The 14901-nt window shown below is 46.0% G+C and overlaps 3 protein-coding genes across 4 annotated transcripts; 2 read left to right on the top strand and 1 right to left on the bottom strand.

Annotated features, from left to right (window-relative positions):
• The first annotated feature begins 2153 nt into the window (after positions 1–2153).
• Positions 2154–5673, top strand: LOC131212831 (DNA repair protein Rev1). Its single transcript, XM_058206877.1, has 2 exons — positions 2154–2316; positions 2375–5673. Exons 1-2 carry the CDS (start codon positions 2269–2271, stop codon positions 5669–5671), a joined length of 3345 nt encoding a protein of 1114 aa, XP_058062860.1. The 5' UTR covers positions 2154–2268; the 3' UTR covers positions 5672–5673.
• Positions 5674–6391: 718 nt separating this feature from the next.
• On the top strand, positions 6392–8993 carry LOC131215450 (transcription factor grauzone-like). Its single transcript, XM_058209840.1, has 3 exons — positions 6392–6445; positions 6523–7779; positions 7839–8993. Exons 1-3 carry the CDS (start codon positions 6392–6394, stop codon positions 7992–7994), a joined length of 1467 nt encoding a protein of 488 aa, XP_058065823.1. The 3' UTR covers positions 7995–8993.
• On the bottom strand, positions 8528–12647 carry LOC131206478 (translation initiation factor eIF-2B subunit delta). Of its 2 annotated transcripts, none has more exons than XM_058199040.1 (6): positions 12568–12647; positions 11990–12280; positions 11570–11628; positions 9500–11400; positions 9078–9436; positions 8528–9012 (listed from the first exon to the last, which is right to left on the bottom strand). In XM_058199040.1, the coding sequence occupies exons 3-6, from the start codon at positions 11609–11611 to the stop codon at positions 8789–8791; spliced, it is 2526 nt and encodes an 841-aa protein (XP_058055023.1). In that variant the 5' UTR covers positions 11612–11628; positions 11990–12280; positions 12568–12647; the 3' UTR covers positions 8528–8788. The 2 variants fall into 2 exon arrangements, with proteins under 2 accessions (XP_058055023.1, XP_058055024.1); XM_058199041.1 differs by having other exon boundaries at positions 11990–12238; positions 12568–12639.
• Positions 12648–14901: the final 2254 nt, after the last annotated feature.

Genomic DNA, 14901 nt, shown 5'->3' with positions numbered 1-14901 from the left:
CCTATACACGCGCAAGCAAGTTACCAAGTTGAAAAGACCGACGGAAAGATGCGATCAAGTGCGTGAAATGTAATTTACCTCTCTAAATCCGGAAGATAGTCCGAGTTCTGGTTGACCGCAGAAGCAATGGCGGAAGGAAGAAGGGAAACATAAAACAAGGGAAACGGCAATAACTCAATGCAAAGCCTGTCTGCTCTGTCTGCCGCACCTGGCTTGGAATAAAAAACGACACAGTTGAGGCCACTGTGATTGATAAAAAGGCTCGTTTCGTTATGTATGTTTTGCTTCAATTGTTCTTCCACTCTGAAACGACACGGCGTCGCTGACGGCTTGCGGCTGTGAGCAAATCGATCGAAGTTCGACGATCGAAATCGACGAACTCGACGAACGTCGGATCGACGAACACAAATATCAAGGTGAATAGAAGAACGGGTAAGCTTCAGAGCAGCACAAAATAACGATATATGAAAAATGTTCTCGTACATACGGAATTCGACGAAGCTCTAAGCCAGAGGTCTCAAACTCATATTAGCATGTGATGTGGGCCGCAGAGGAAAGTAACAGCTAGTCAGCGGCCGCATCACATAAATAAAACGTTTCTTCATAAAATTTTCGAATTTTCGCCACATTAATTTTTCCGAAGTGGTAGAAGTGGACAAAGCAGTTTTTCTCCGCGGGGTAACGGAGGAAGAGCCAATGGCCATTGCCAGCAGCCTCAGCCCCGGCAAGGCCCCTGAACCTGACGGCATTCCGAACGCAGCCGCAACCGTTGCCCTGTGGTCATACCCTCCGTGTTCTGCAGCCTATTCGAACAACTTCTTGAAGCAGGCTCTTTCCCAGAGGAGTGGAAACAACAAAAACTGGTGCTGAACCCGAAGCCGGGGAAGCCAGCGGGGCTGGCGTCGTCGCAGCAGCCCCGCGTCGCGGGGCTGCTCAACAGACTCAACGACCGGCTGGAGGACGACAGCGACGGACCGCACCTCTCTCCGAGACAGTACGGCTTCCGCAAGGAGCGATGCACCTAGACCTAGGCTAGACGCTGCCCGCTAGACGCTAGACGCTGCCCGGCTAGATGATCGTCGAGGAGGGAGCCGACGCTATACGCCACGGTCGGCGCAGAGTGTCGCGAGTGCATTTCGCTCAGTTTCCTACAGTGTGGCCACGGTCCTCGCCAGCATGCCGACCATCGTACTGCTGCTGCAAGAGGACTAACACTGCATCGGGCCAGCGACGATGGCCAGCGATTGGGCAGACAAAGGAGGGCAGTCAACACCCATACCCCTCCGGACGCGACGGCCCTGCGCAAGAGAGAGCGTTTGCGCACCATCAGCCAGTGGCAAGAACAGTGGGTGGCTGAGGGGCCGCCGAGTCATCCCGGACGTCACGCGCTGGGTCAGCAGGAAACATGGACTTCCACCTGTCCCATGTACTCTCAGGACACGGTTTCTTCCGTCTGCACCTGGTGTCCTGGTGCCGCGGAGTCAGCGGAACGTAATGTTTTACTGTCTGCGGTTCCAGCGGGAGAGAGCGGAGCTGCTGGTGGATGACGGCGGCACCCCCCTCACGCCGGGCAACATGGCGAGCCAGATGCTGCGGAGCCCGGAGTGTTGGCAGTGCCTGTCGAACCGTAACGCTGCAACTTCAACGGGCGTGGCGAGAAGAACAGCGCTTGGAGGCCGAGGCTGCGGCCGCTGCTGCTGCTGCTGATGCAGCTGCAATAAGATAATCGGCCATCTGCACAACTTATCTGACAAACACCTTGTTAAACTTGGGTTAACCACGATGGATACCTGTTAACCGTTTGTTGCTTGACCGGCTGTGCAGAGCAAGAGCGGAGTAGCGACTGACAGCTCCTTGTAGCGGTGCTGAAACCGTCTATACGTCTACATCCGCGGCTTGCGAATGTGATTAAGCATAAAATTACTTGTAAATACGTGTATGAATGTATATAAATTAAATAAAGGGCGATTACACATCGCGTTCCTGCCCCCTGCTTGCCAGACAGGACCCTTCCGGGGGTGGTTGGGGGGGAAACAGGTTGTTTCCCGCATCGGGAAAAAAAAACACACACACTTTATGATAGTGTCAAGCATGCTACTGCTGTCAAATTGTATCAAAAAAATTATTGAATGTAAACATTTGTATCATCAAAATAATGCAATTAAGTTAAATTAAATTAAACTAAAGCAAAATAAAGCGTATCTTGTGTCGTATCTAATAACATTAGTGAGTTACTGTTTGAAGTGTTCATTTCTGCATTACACTATCATGCAACGGAAGCAAAAGTACGAGAGCGAAACGGGCTTCGAAGGATGGGTATGTAAAATGGGTATCGTTATCATATGCCCATATATTAACTGTGCTGCATTGGCAGGGCGATTACATGGATGCGAAAATCGCCAAACTGGAGGATCAGTTTCGACGCTCGGCAGCTAACGTTACAGAGCGCCAATCCGACCTGTTCTCCGGCATATCGATTTTCGTAAACGGCCACACGAATCCATCTGCCGAAGAGCTTAAGCGAATTATGATGCTACACGGAGGTATATTTCATCACTACAAACGACCAACCACTACTTACACGATCGCTTCGGTCTTGCCCGACGTGAAGGTACGTTCGATCACGTCAGAGATCATCATCAGCCCTCGCTGGGTAATAGACTGCTTGCAAAATGGTCGCATTGTTGATTACAAGCGCTATCTTCTGTACACCCAACATAAGCCATCACAGCCAAAGTTGGTCTTTGCAACAGTGGGCATGGCAACAAAAACCAAGGAAGCTGGAAGGACTGACGACGAAGCTCGTAAGAATAGCAACGATGCTAGCGACATCAGTCCACGAGAATGTTTAAATGTTTTGGGTTTGCTGAAAAATTTCACCCATTCGGAATCCGTCACATTCGAAAAGGGTCACGAAGTGCAATCAACGGAAATAATCCTTCAACCCGGCCTGTCGGGATCGCAAGAGAACAGAGCTTCACAGGAAACTGAAAGCATCAATCAACACCAACACGATGTACTGGCGCAGACCACAGTTAAAGAAGTAATTCTATCACCACCCCCCAAAATCTCAGTAAAGCAACCACTCACCGCGACTGATCCCAACTTTTTGGCGGAATTTTTCAACAACTCACGGCTGCACCACATCGCAACACTCGGTGCAGGCTTCAAGGCATATGTTGCCGAGTTACGCGAAAAATCTTCCGGTTCGTTTCCGGCACGCGATGTGCTATCCCAAAACTTACCCCGTATCCAAGATCGGGATGGGTTCGAGAATCTGGCAGTCTCTCGCTGCATATTGCATATTGATATGGATTGTTTTTTCGTGTCGGTTGGTTTGCGAAAGCACCCCCATCTGCGCGGACTGCCGGTGGCCGTAACACACTCGCGTGGCTCAGATGCCCGCGTTCCGTATCAGCCAGGCCAAAATCGTGCTCTAGAGATCGAGCTGTACCATAAGCGGTTCGAAGAACGCAACAAAACACCCGACATTCCAAAGGAGTCGCGCCTTTCGTCGATTGACGATCATAATTCGCTGTCGGAGATTGCCTCGTGTAGCTACGAAGCTCGCCGAAAGGGTGTGAAGAATGGCATGTTTGTCGGCGCAGCTCTTAAAATATGTCCCGAGCTCAGGACCATACCGTACGATTTTGAGGGCTACAAGGAGGTGGCCTACCAGTTTTACGATACGATCATTAAGTATACACTTGATATCGAAGCAGTTAGCTGCGATGAAATGTTCGTTGACTTAAGCGAGGTAGTACAGTCGATCGGCATATCCGTGATGGACTTTGTTACGTTCGTAAGAAATGAAATATCGACCACCACTGGTTGTGCTTGTTCCGCCGGAATCGGTTCGAATCGTTTGCTAGCTCGAATGGCAACGAAACGAGCGAAACCAAACGGGCAATATTGGCTCGCTCCAGACAAAGTCGAAAGTTACATGAGGGACATTCCGATCGGCGAGCTTCCGGGTGTTGGTCCCAGCACGACCGCTCGTTTGAAACTTATGGCGTCCGCATCGTGCGCCGACTTGCAAACAATTTCCCTGAATGAATTACAGACAAAGTTTGGGAAAAAGTTTGGCGAAACACTTTACAATGCCGCTCGGGGTATCGACGAACGGCCACTCGTGTACGATAAGGGTAGAAAATCGGTTTCCGTAGATGTTAACTATGGGATACGGTTTTCGACCGAACAAGAGGTTGACCGGTTTATGCGTCAGTTGACTGCGGAAATCCATCGCAGATTACTTGATCTTCGACAGCGCGGTAAAATTGTCACAGTAAAGCTGCTCGTTCGTTCTCCAGAGGCACCGATCGAGACGGCAAAGTTTATGGGCCACGGATTGTGCGATGTTGTAACAAAATCTCAACCACTAGTGCAGCACACTGATGATGCATCGGTGATCGAGAGTGCTGTGCTTGGTATTATGCGCGCAGTCGCCGTTCAACCAAAAGAACTGCGTGGCATTGGCATCCAGATATCCAAGTTCGCTAAAGATCGAAAAACTGTGGATGGTATGGCCGGGGTTCGGTTGAAAAATATGCTGCAATATGCGGAGAGTAAGCAGAAAAAGCTCATCGGAAAACCCAAGCAGACAGGGAACGACGCTATAAGAGAGGAAATGAAGCCACATAACCAGCATGATGAACAGCAGCAGCAACCTTCCACTTCGTGGGGTTGGTCAGGACAACAGCAGATGTCCTTGATACACGAAAGCTTCCGAACGCCAAAAAAAGAAAGTACTACTTCAGGAATTGTAAATATATTGGCTTCGCCAAAACGACGTGATAATACGGCATCTCCGAGTAGACGTCACACAATAACAAAACCTATCACACGCACCTGTCGGGGATTTCCACCAGCAGGACCAGCGAATGAAGGATTAAGAAAATTTTTCTCCAACGAAGTCAAATCAACTACGACCGTTTGTGGTGCTTTCGAACAATTCCCATCCGGTCTCGATCCGGAAGTGCTGGCAGCTCTACCGGAAGACATTCGCAACGAAGCGATACGTGACTTCAGGCGACAGTTGTTATTGGTGTCTGCCCGCAAACCGGGGTCAGCGGCGGATATGAAAACCCCTATAAAACAATCGCCATCGATAGTACCATGTTTAGAGGATCAGAAAACTCGAGTTGAGGCTCGGAAAGCTCCGCCAAACGACGAGGTTGAGAAACAGATTAAAATGCAATGTGACGAGAAGTTGGTAACGTGTAGTGATGCGGAAATCGATGAACCCTTGTGGGTCACTCCAGAACACAGTCCCTTGAAGGAGCTAAACCAAGTAACGGACGAAAAGGAAGCTGAAAAACGAAACTTATGTGAAAATGAACAAGCTGAAAACACAAAAGACAGCAACATTATTAACCGATCCGATTGGTTGATGTTGATGGAAGATTGGGTCGCAAGTGCTGAAGTGCCGTACGAGTACGACGTTGAATTGCTGGCAGCTAATGGCCAAGAATTGGTACAAAACAAGACTCTCGAAAGATTATATCTTTTTCTGCGTTGTTTCTGTCGATTAGTACAGGAAAAAGGGTCCTGTGTGTGGCACAAAGCGTACAGCAATATTGTTCACTCGATTCAGCATCAAATGGTGATCGTCTACGGGTCTAAATTAGCCAGTAGGGAAGTAACTTGTGACGCGTGCAATTATTGTAATTAAATTCGCATAAATAAATTCTACCTATCTGCAATAAAGATAGAGTATTTATGTATTGAAAGAAATAAAAAAGTTCTGCAGATGCTCACAAAAGTGTTGCATGTGCAGAATTATGACACTTTACGAGCGGACAGCGGAACTGCCGGGCTACACGATGCGCAAATAAACGTTTTTGGTATTTCCATTAAATGCCAAACTGTTTACGTCTCGACCAAAACATATAGGCTGGGGCCACACGAAGCGTAAGAGCTAGCGTAAAATTATTTTGTAATGCCAAATCGTTTACGCTTCGTGTGGCAGCAAACATATAAAAACGAAATGTCAAACGTGTTTACACTCGTGTTTTTGGTCCGAGAAAACAGAAATAGAAGAGAAATAAATTGATTTCTGAATGTTTGTTTCTGTTTTTTCGATTTTGCTATACCGCCAAATAAGAACTTATATTATCCTCTGTTTGCTTACGGGTTTTGCGTTCGGCCGACACATAAATGTTTTGACAGAAGCGCAGCAGTTTGGCATTTATAGGAAATGCCAAAAACGTTTCGTTGCGCATCGTGTGGCCGGACAGTTACAAAGCGAATTGTAAACAATAACAAATTGCGTCATAAATCATGGCCAGTCGACTCTCGATACTCTCGTTGCTTAGCACTTAAGTGAAAAAGTAAAATGGAAAGTTTCTGTGCAAAGGTGTGCAGATTCTGTCTGCACCCTGATACCCCTTTAATGCTGATTGATCAGAATCTGATTACTAAGATTGACTGTGTCTTTTACTTTAAGGTATGACCATTCTCCGACAAAGGAAAGACTTCACTTCGCTGGCTACTACACCTTTTTGTTTTTTTTATGTTCTGTAGCTAACTTTAGATCCCCAATGTTCGTTCCTAATTTGTGCAGCGTGCAGGGCGATCATCGAGGACTTCCACGCCTTTGTTGAGCAAGTAAAGCGCAATCTGGTAACGCTGAGCGAGGGTTCAAGATTAGTAAAGCAACCAGATCCGGTGAAACCTGCATGGAATACGATTCAGTTGGAAATACTGTGCGAGTCAGAGACAACGGGTAGCACTCCACAAAACATCAATGTGCTTTCTGCCCATTCTCTTGTCGAAGCGTTTGATAAATTCCATCAGAGCTGGATGCTCGAAGAGAACGTCATTAAAACTGGCGAGGAAACACAAGCGCCTGAAGTCAGGAATCTTAATTTAGCGAAAGAAGCGTTGCCTGAAATGAAACAGCATTCAGTTAAAAATAAACAAACGTTCTTCAAAGGTAGCGAAATCAGCAAAGTCAGTAAACTTACACCCTCGCAGGCCGAAGCACACATCGATTCCGAGCTCACCAATGATCAGCTGGTACTGCGCCATTACGATTTGTCATGCGATCTTTGCTTGACACCATTAACGGATTTCGGTGAACTGCGAAAGCACTATCGCTACGAGCATAACTGCTCTGGGTATCTTCTTTGTTGTAACAAGAAAATTTACAAAAAATGCTGGATGATAGAACACCTCCAGCTGCACCTTAATCCCGATGCATTCCGTTGTTTGCTATGCCGTAAAAGTTACTCTTCAAGCAAAGTTCTGAAGGAGCACACCAAAGAGGTTCACGCAACAGCTGCTGATCGTACGTTGCGCTGTGACACTTGCCAGAAAGCGTTTGTCTCTAAAGCACACCTCAATGCACATATAATGGTAGCTCACGGATCAGTTCCGTGTCCTGATTGCGGGAAAGTGTTGGCGAGCCTTGGATCGCTTCGTAAGCATCGCGTTGCAATGCACGGCGAGGGAGAGAAGCACGTGTGTGAAGTGTGTGCACGAGTATTTCGCACAAAACAGTGCTTTTTGGTGCATCGCAAGCATCACGAAGGCCGGCGGATGGATAGCAGGGTCCAGTGTGGCGTATGCTCAGTTTGGCTAACGGATAAATATTGTCTCACGAAGCATATGCGACGCATGCACACGGTGGCCGACTGTTCGTTGGAACCTTGCGTCGTCTGTGGCAAACAGCTACGCAATAAGGACGCTTTGGCCTACCATATGCGCCGCGCACATGCTGCAACTCGCTACGAGTGTGAACTTTGCCATAAGCGCTTCAAATTACTACACTACAAACGGGTAAGGACACCAAAAAGCAAAATAGCACTTGTACTAAAATTGGTTTTTTTCCAAAACAGGAACACATAGCCATATACCATACCGGTGAGGCGCTGTATGGCTGCCCGTATTGCACACAACGTTTTAGCACGAAAAACAAGCAATATCTGCACCGAAAAACAGTTCACCCGGCAGAATACAAAGCGGAAGTTAGGAAACGCGTTCTGAGAGAGTAGATCGTACCAAATCGAAGTTCTTAATGTAGATCGCAATACATGTTATAAACCAACTATGTTGGTACTTTTCGGGGACTAGTCGATTGTTACACGCTCCGAATCAATGAATTATTATTATTCTGCATCTAAAATCGCTGAGCCGTCTGGACTGCAACAGACTCCCTCGACTACTCGCCCTCGAGCGTCAGCCGGTCATTCTTAAATCGTCATTCAAATCTTGTCGATGCATTATCATTATCTCGGCGCCTACCACGGCCTAAGAACACTCTGCGGACTGGATCGTCGTTATCCATTCTCATGACATGCACAGCCTACCGGAGCTTGGTGAGACGTATACGCTACACGACTGTAAGGTCACCGTACAGTGCGTACGGTTCGCTGTTGTACCTGTACACACATTCCACAAATACGGAGCCCAAAATCAACCTGTTGACCGTCCACGGCGGAGAGTCATCGTTACGATGATATTGAAAGAAGGAAAACCCATAGAGAACGAGGCATTTCGTATGAAACCCCATAAAGGGGTCCAACTTTCTAGAGCCGTCGGTTCCTACCACGTTCCAGTATTAAATGAATGTAAAACACAAATAACAGACAGCAACGTAACACTACAATAACATTATGATCATGTATTACTTTGTTTTGTGCCAACTGAACTGAAATGGCTTCGTCTACAATCAGCATTAGGGGGGCAGCGTTAATCATTTTCCACTTTTTAAATACACCTTAAGCCGATTTCGCTGTTAGCAATAAACAATAGGTGCCTTTCCTGGAAAACGATCATGAGACAGCTATTAGTACGCTACATCGGATGGTTTTATACGCAAAATCACTGGTACGCTGGTGCAGGGCAAAATCGCTACCTCGGTAACGACAGCCGTCACTAACTCCGGCGGCGTTACATCGTAGTGAAGGTTTAAAATAGTCAAAGAACTAATCGTTTCCCAGCCGGTCAGCATTGGCTTCGCCTCGGCTAAATCACGCGTCCTCGGGGATAGAACTAGATCGTTTGGATTTCCTAAAGTAAAAAATGGTTGTTCAAAAATGTAGTTTGATGTTATTCTTTTCCATTCGTCTCCTTACCAAGCTCGTTGTAGACGAAAGCGTCCGTTTGGACACGCTCAGTAAATTTGTGCGTTTCGCAGCATACTAGTACAGGCACGTTGTACGATTTGGCAACGAGGGCAATCTGTGCGGTTCCGACGCGGCTCATCACAGACCCGTTCGCCAGCAAGGCGTGTGCTCCGACTAACACTTTTGTTACTTCCGGCATCACGTAGTTAACGGCGTTGATTAGTACGCACATGCAGCTTACGCCCTGACGTACGAGTTGCTCCAACATTACGTTCTCTTCCTCGCGTGGTCGTGCGTTAACAATTATCACGCGAAAGGCTTTCGATCGACGATTCGCTTCCTCGAGGATGTGCTTGATGAGTGAAGAGCTACGAAGGCCGAAAAGCGTGGCTTACCAAAATGTTTTGAAATAGGTTATATGTGAAACTCACCATCCGTAGGTTAGAATGACATCGCCATCGTAGATTTTCTCCTGCACCGAAATGCAGATCGCTTCCTCCGCCTTTTCCATGTGATCGCGAATGTAAGCCTCGATCGCTTCAAGCAGATATTCCTTCTGTTCCGAGTCGGACAGTTTTGCGTCTAGCTGACGAGTGTTCATCTTTACGTGACGCAGGGCATTCGTCATCGAAACCGAAAAAGGGCGACAACGCTGTAAATAGACGACAGCACTATTCAGCGTTTCCTCGAAGCTGCGACAAAACTCCTTCTCCGGGGGTGTCTCGTAGTCGTGTATTAATTGCTTCACAACATTCAGCAATGCCAGACAGCGTGCCTTCGAACCGGCCACCGTACCCCCGGCGTAGCGTACGCCAAGCTTCGTAACAACCGGATGTATTGTCGGAGAGTTGATAACCTCGGCCGCAGCCATCTTAGGTTGGTGGAGATGATTAAAAAGATTCACAATATGCTTGCGCGGTGGGGCGACACCAACGCTTGTGATGTTCTTCCTAACCACAGACTTCGCGATACCGCTTTTCGATGACAACTTTTTTGCATAATCCTCTTGCGTTCGTGTGACAACCGGCGGTAGAACAGCTTCTAGTTTTTTAGTCTGCTGTGTGCCAAGTTTGGCTGCACGCTGTGCTTCCTGAATCGCTCTTCGTTCCGCTTTAGTCAGTGTCTTTTTTGGAGGCTTCGCTAAGGACATCGAATCTTTATCACCCGGACGATGGTTCGGACTATTATATTGTGATACCCCTTCTGCCAGCTGGTCCTGGGTCATACAGGCTGCAGAGACATAACTTGCAGCAGGCTCGGATTCGTCTGGCTTATCCGTGGATGTTGCATCGGTTATGTGTAATTCTTTCAATTTCTCACAAATGCTTGCATCCGTGTCGGACTTAGCCAACGGCCAAACGGCACCTGCAGACTGTTTTGACTTTTTCTCTTTCGTTTCATGTTGTTGTAGCTGTTTCCTTCGTTCCGATGGTTGCTGTTCACTAGTAGCGCCTTTCGATTTGCTTTTATTTTTTACAGCCAGCTTAACAGCTTTTTTGGCCTCACGCTCAGCAAGAATTTGCTCACGCGATTTATCCGTTTTTGACACTTCCGGGAGAGCATTCATACTTGCAGCGTTACTATCTTCTCTTGTAAGACTGTGACAGGATGACTTAACGGGTTGGTTGCCGGGAAATAACTCCTCACAGCCAACGTGCTGCAATCCTTCCTTTGCAATGTCGATTTTGATCTTGGGTTCTTTTAAAGAGTTCTGTACTTTATACTGTAACGGCGAAATCTGCTTGCAAGAACTTATTTTATTTACGCCACTATCAAAGGTGAGCCGAGGGAAAATGGCATCAACACAAATGTCTTTAATTATTGAACTCGATAAAGCGCTTTCGGAACGGGGAAACAACGACCCCACATGTATGTTTTCAAGTCCTGCAAAACAGAGAGTGTTTTTTACAGCCAATCCTTCTTTCTTGCTCTTGGGCGGCTCTCGAAAATCGGGGTTTGGTCTAGAACTCTCTTCGTTATGTCCAACGGTTTGCGATTGGAAATAATTCGAAGGAAACACTTCCTCGACTGTAAGCGAATCCAAGCGATCGTTTGTTGCGGGATCCTCGTTGGAGCCTTTTGCTTTCCGTTTACGGTGGCGACTTGGTTTCCGTATCAGTTGTTTAAAAGTTTCCGATTTAGGTTCCTTGATGGAAGAAGAATCAACAGCGAATTTTGGCTGATCCTGATTTAAAGAAACTGCCGGCAGACAGTCTCGTTTTACGGCCAAAGGCGTTTGTTGTGCGTAAGTTGCCAAATGTAGAGCATCAGCAACGTTTTGTTGATCACTTTCCACCTTCTGCTTTGCCTTTCGATAGGACCGATTTCGTTTCTGTGAAAATGGATCAAAAAGCTTAGCAATCTTCTTATCGTAGCCTAAACATGCATCGACTAAACCGTCAAAAATAAAGATTATCTCATCTAACAATGGAAAGGACCGTGCAAAGGTTTCTGTAATGGCTCAGCAAGTCTAGTAAAAATGCTCCTCCAAAAAATTGTACCTTTTTCATTGTCCCAGCCACGGTTGAAGCGATGCCCTCCATTATGATCGTTTTATATTCTGTAGGTATAGGGGTTATTAGCAGTGTTTCGATTTTCGTTGAAAGAAAGAGTAGTGGAGAGTAGTACAGGACAGGACATTAGAACATAAATGTAAAATTGGCCTAACGCCACAGTCTCAAATTGTTTTCTCAAACCACATTTGCCGCTCTTGGTTCAACATTCTTCACGCGAAACATTCTTCTTCTTAGTATGTGTTGTTGGAACCAAAAGCCGCCAAATCTTATTACTACGAATAGAAACTCGTATGCTTGTGTGCTTTTTTCCTAGATCGTTCGATTCTCCTCTCTCCCCTCTATCCCTCTAGAACGATTTTATCACCTCACCTCACGTTTTATCAACTAACATCATATTTAACTTACTTCACTTTCCGAAAGCCTGTAGTTTTATGATGTTGCCGACCGAAATATGATCGGTTTAGTGGGAAATATTTATGGCCCCAGCGGCAAATCGCACACAAAATATAAACACTGTCAGATTTCCGAAACGGAGTAGCCAAAACAAATGCTTCCTGGTGAAGCAGTTTTCATTCATCCACTATTTTACGAACCAACGTTAACTAGCTAATTGCTAAATACTAAGTAAGCACTGTGTGGTCATTTTCATACGCTCTTGGTGTTCCGTCGATGAGTCAAAATACACAATCCAATTATCTCCAATGATCGCCGAAATGTTAATAGCACCACAAAAGAAACAACACAAAAATATTAAACTTTAATATGTAATATTAAGATTGATTTCGTTTTTCCCACACTGAAATAAATTGCATTTTTACTTTGTTTCCTGACACTATGTCTTCTTCTTCTTCTGTAACCACAGCTTTTCTCTTGCTTTTCTTTTGAGATGAAGGCAAAAGTTGAAAAATTATTGAAATTTCTGGCTCTGAGTTTCTGAGGCTTTTATATGAATCCCTGAACAATAACTGATAACACAACAACACCTTCCTGTTAATGTTAACATTAAAAATGAAATCGTCGGTGAAATCAAAACCTATACTGCGGGGACACACGATGCGAAACGTAACAAGTTTGACGTTAACGATTAATGCCAAACTAGCCAAAACCCATCTAGTCCTGTAAACCCGTAGCGCACCCGAACCCAGCGCTATAGACAGGAGTACGCTACCGAAAAGTTCGTCGAGTTTAATTTTTTATCAATCATCATAATAATAAAGATTCAATCTCGGTAGAATTGACCAAATTGAATTGAAACATTGAACAAATTGAACAAATGACTGATTTGATGCAAAAACCGAGAAACCAAGAAACGAGAAAAATATATAAAAACAAACATAGTTGGCCAAACCTCTTACGACTGATCCCAACAGCGTCCCAAGGAGCCACGAGCTTTCGTATCGTCAGCGCGCTGACGACGCGGGACGCTAAAACGGATGATTGTCGTCAGCGGCGTGACGAGACCATCCGTTGGTGGACGGTCGGGCGGACGATTGTCATTCCTCAGCTGACGAAACGCCGTTCGTCAAACGCACACACTCGCACACACACACTCACCGTTCTGGGAAAGCTTATTTTATAGCAAATTTGCACCAACCGTACAGATGGAACATGAGATAGAAAGAAACGGGGAAACGATCGTACATGTTGGTTTTCGCGCTTGCGCACTACTGTCACACATTTTACGCAGTAGGCTGCGACGGGAGTCAGTGCATAGTTCATTTCGTGCAGTTTGTTGGTGGCGAAGATCCGTGGGGCCGTGGGCCGTGTAAAAAGTTTAAACAATTGTACTTTTGTGCACCCGATTGAAGTCTTGTTTTATTTCAGATTCGTACGTTTTCCATCAGCAATACGACAACCGGTAACAACGCCGTCAAGCGCCAGGAACAAACATCAAAACATGCATCACCGGCCACCAGTGACTGGACCCGATCTTTAAGCATTTGGTGCGCAAATATTATCAAGGAAGTGAAGAAATGAATTTCGTACGCCAGGTTGTGTATTTTGTGAAATGAGCATCCGTTTCATTGCAGGTTAGACAAGTGCTGGATGACTTCGAATTCGCAACATTGGCTGGGCGCTGCGACTGAGCGAACGAGTGTGATCCCATGGGAGGGCGACCTGCTGTTGACCGATCCGGGGCCCCTCTACAAGGTGTTTAAACTGGTAGAGATCGTTCGTAATTATGAGGACAAAAGGTACCAGGATTTCTTAGCTCGCCCCATCGCATGAGCTGGTGCTGTGATCGGCCAACTCTTGGCAGCAAAACATCCAATGCTTCAACAAGGACAACATTCTGCTAAACACAATTTTCGTCAATCATGTGCGTGAGGAAAAGGCTGTAATTCGTTTGTCTATTTGTAATTCTGTGACCTTTTGTCAGTTGTAGAATTTGCAAAAGCCCAAAGTATCCACGGCGGAAATGTTGTTCGGTAACCGTTGCCCGAAACGGGTTTAAAGCGCTATCCGATGCGTGTACGGCCTCGCACCATCCAGTAAGCGGTGACGATTATCCTGCGAGAGAACTATCCTTCCTTCATCGAATCGTTTAGGCAGAAACTAATCTGCGCCTATCCATTGGACAAGACTGAAATCGAGGCACAGACCGATCTTGAGAGCGGTGAACCGGCAGAGCGGCAGAGCGGCAGAGCGGTGACCAGCGTCACCGCAATCCATCATGTACATGTTCTACCCGGGAGAGCAATTCCGACGAAAACGAAGTGGTACAGAACTGGGCAGTAGGAAACTGGCCGAAAAGCGCGAAATCAACGAGTTGTAGTGATAGATAGTAAACAACGATAGATAGTAATAGATAGTAACAGTAATAATAATGTTCTAAATGTAATGTAGCAATAATATTGTAAACCCGGCGATTGTGCGTTCGTCGCCGGGTAACGAAATAATTATGTATTTTTAAAATAAATGAAAAAATATATAAAGAATAAAAAAATAATTTACTGGTCTCTTGCTTTAATAGATTTTAATATATGGAATGAGCTATAATTTATAGCAACGCGACGTTTTATAGCAATAAAAAATCAATGCTATAACCTGAGCTTTTTTGACAATCGTCCGAAACAGTGTCCGTTTCTGCTGTTTTAGGCCATCCGACGGACGGCAAAACGGACGTCCGTCGGATGGTAAAACGGACAGTAAAACGGACATAGTTGCTCCTTGGGAACTCTTCATCAGTGATCGCATTAAATTCAATAAAAGAGAAAACAATTCTTACAAAACGAAAATTTCATCTTTTCAAAAAAGTCACGAAAAAGTGTTGTAGACCACCTGTAACGCGGCACAGCGGTTACGTAGCTTAAGAT

This window comes from Anopheles bellator, chromosome 1 (genome assembly GCF_943735745.2).
Source record: "Anopheles bellator chromosome 1, idAnoBellAS_SP24_06.2, whole genome shotgun sequence".
NCBI lineage: Eukaryota > Metazoa > Arthropoda > Insecta > Diptera > Culicidae > Anopheles > Anopheles bellator.
This window is presented reverse-complemented; position numbering and strand designations above follow the sequence as displayed.

Bases quoted from the DNA above. Each gene is read 5' to 3' on its own strand.
- LOC131212831 (XM_058206877.1), top strand. From the start codon at position 2,269: ATGCAACGGAAGCAAAAGTACGAGAGCGAAACGGGCTTCGAAGGATGG. The intron at 2,317-2,374 runs GTATGTAAAATG...CTGCATTGGCAG, and splicing joins AAACGGGCTTCGAAGGATGG to GGCGATTACATGGATGCGAA.
- LOC131215450 (XM_058209840.1), top strand. From the start codon at position 6,392: ATGCTGATTGATCAGAATCTGATTACTAAGATTGACTGTGTCTTTTAC. The intron at 6,446-6,522 runs GTATGACCATTC...TATGTTCTGTAG, and splicing joins ACTGTGTCTTTTACTTTAAG to CTAACTTTAGATCCCCAATG. The intron at 7,780-7,838 runs GTAAGGACACCA...TTTCCAAAACAG, and splicing joins AATTACTACACTACAAACGG to GAACACATAGCCATATACCA.
- LOC131206478 (XM_058199040.1), bottom strand. From the start codon at position 11,611: ATGGAGGGCATCGCTTCAACCGTGGCTGGGACAATGAAAAAG. The intron at 9,437-9,499 runs GTGAGTTTCACA...CGGCCTTCGTAG, and splicing joins GTCATTCTAACCTACGGATG to CTCTTCACTCATCAAGCACA. The intron at 9,013-9,077 runs GTAAGGAGACGA...TTTTTACTTTAG, and splicing joins TTTCGTCTACAACGAGCTTG to GAAATCCAAACGATCTAGTT.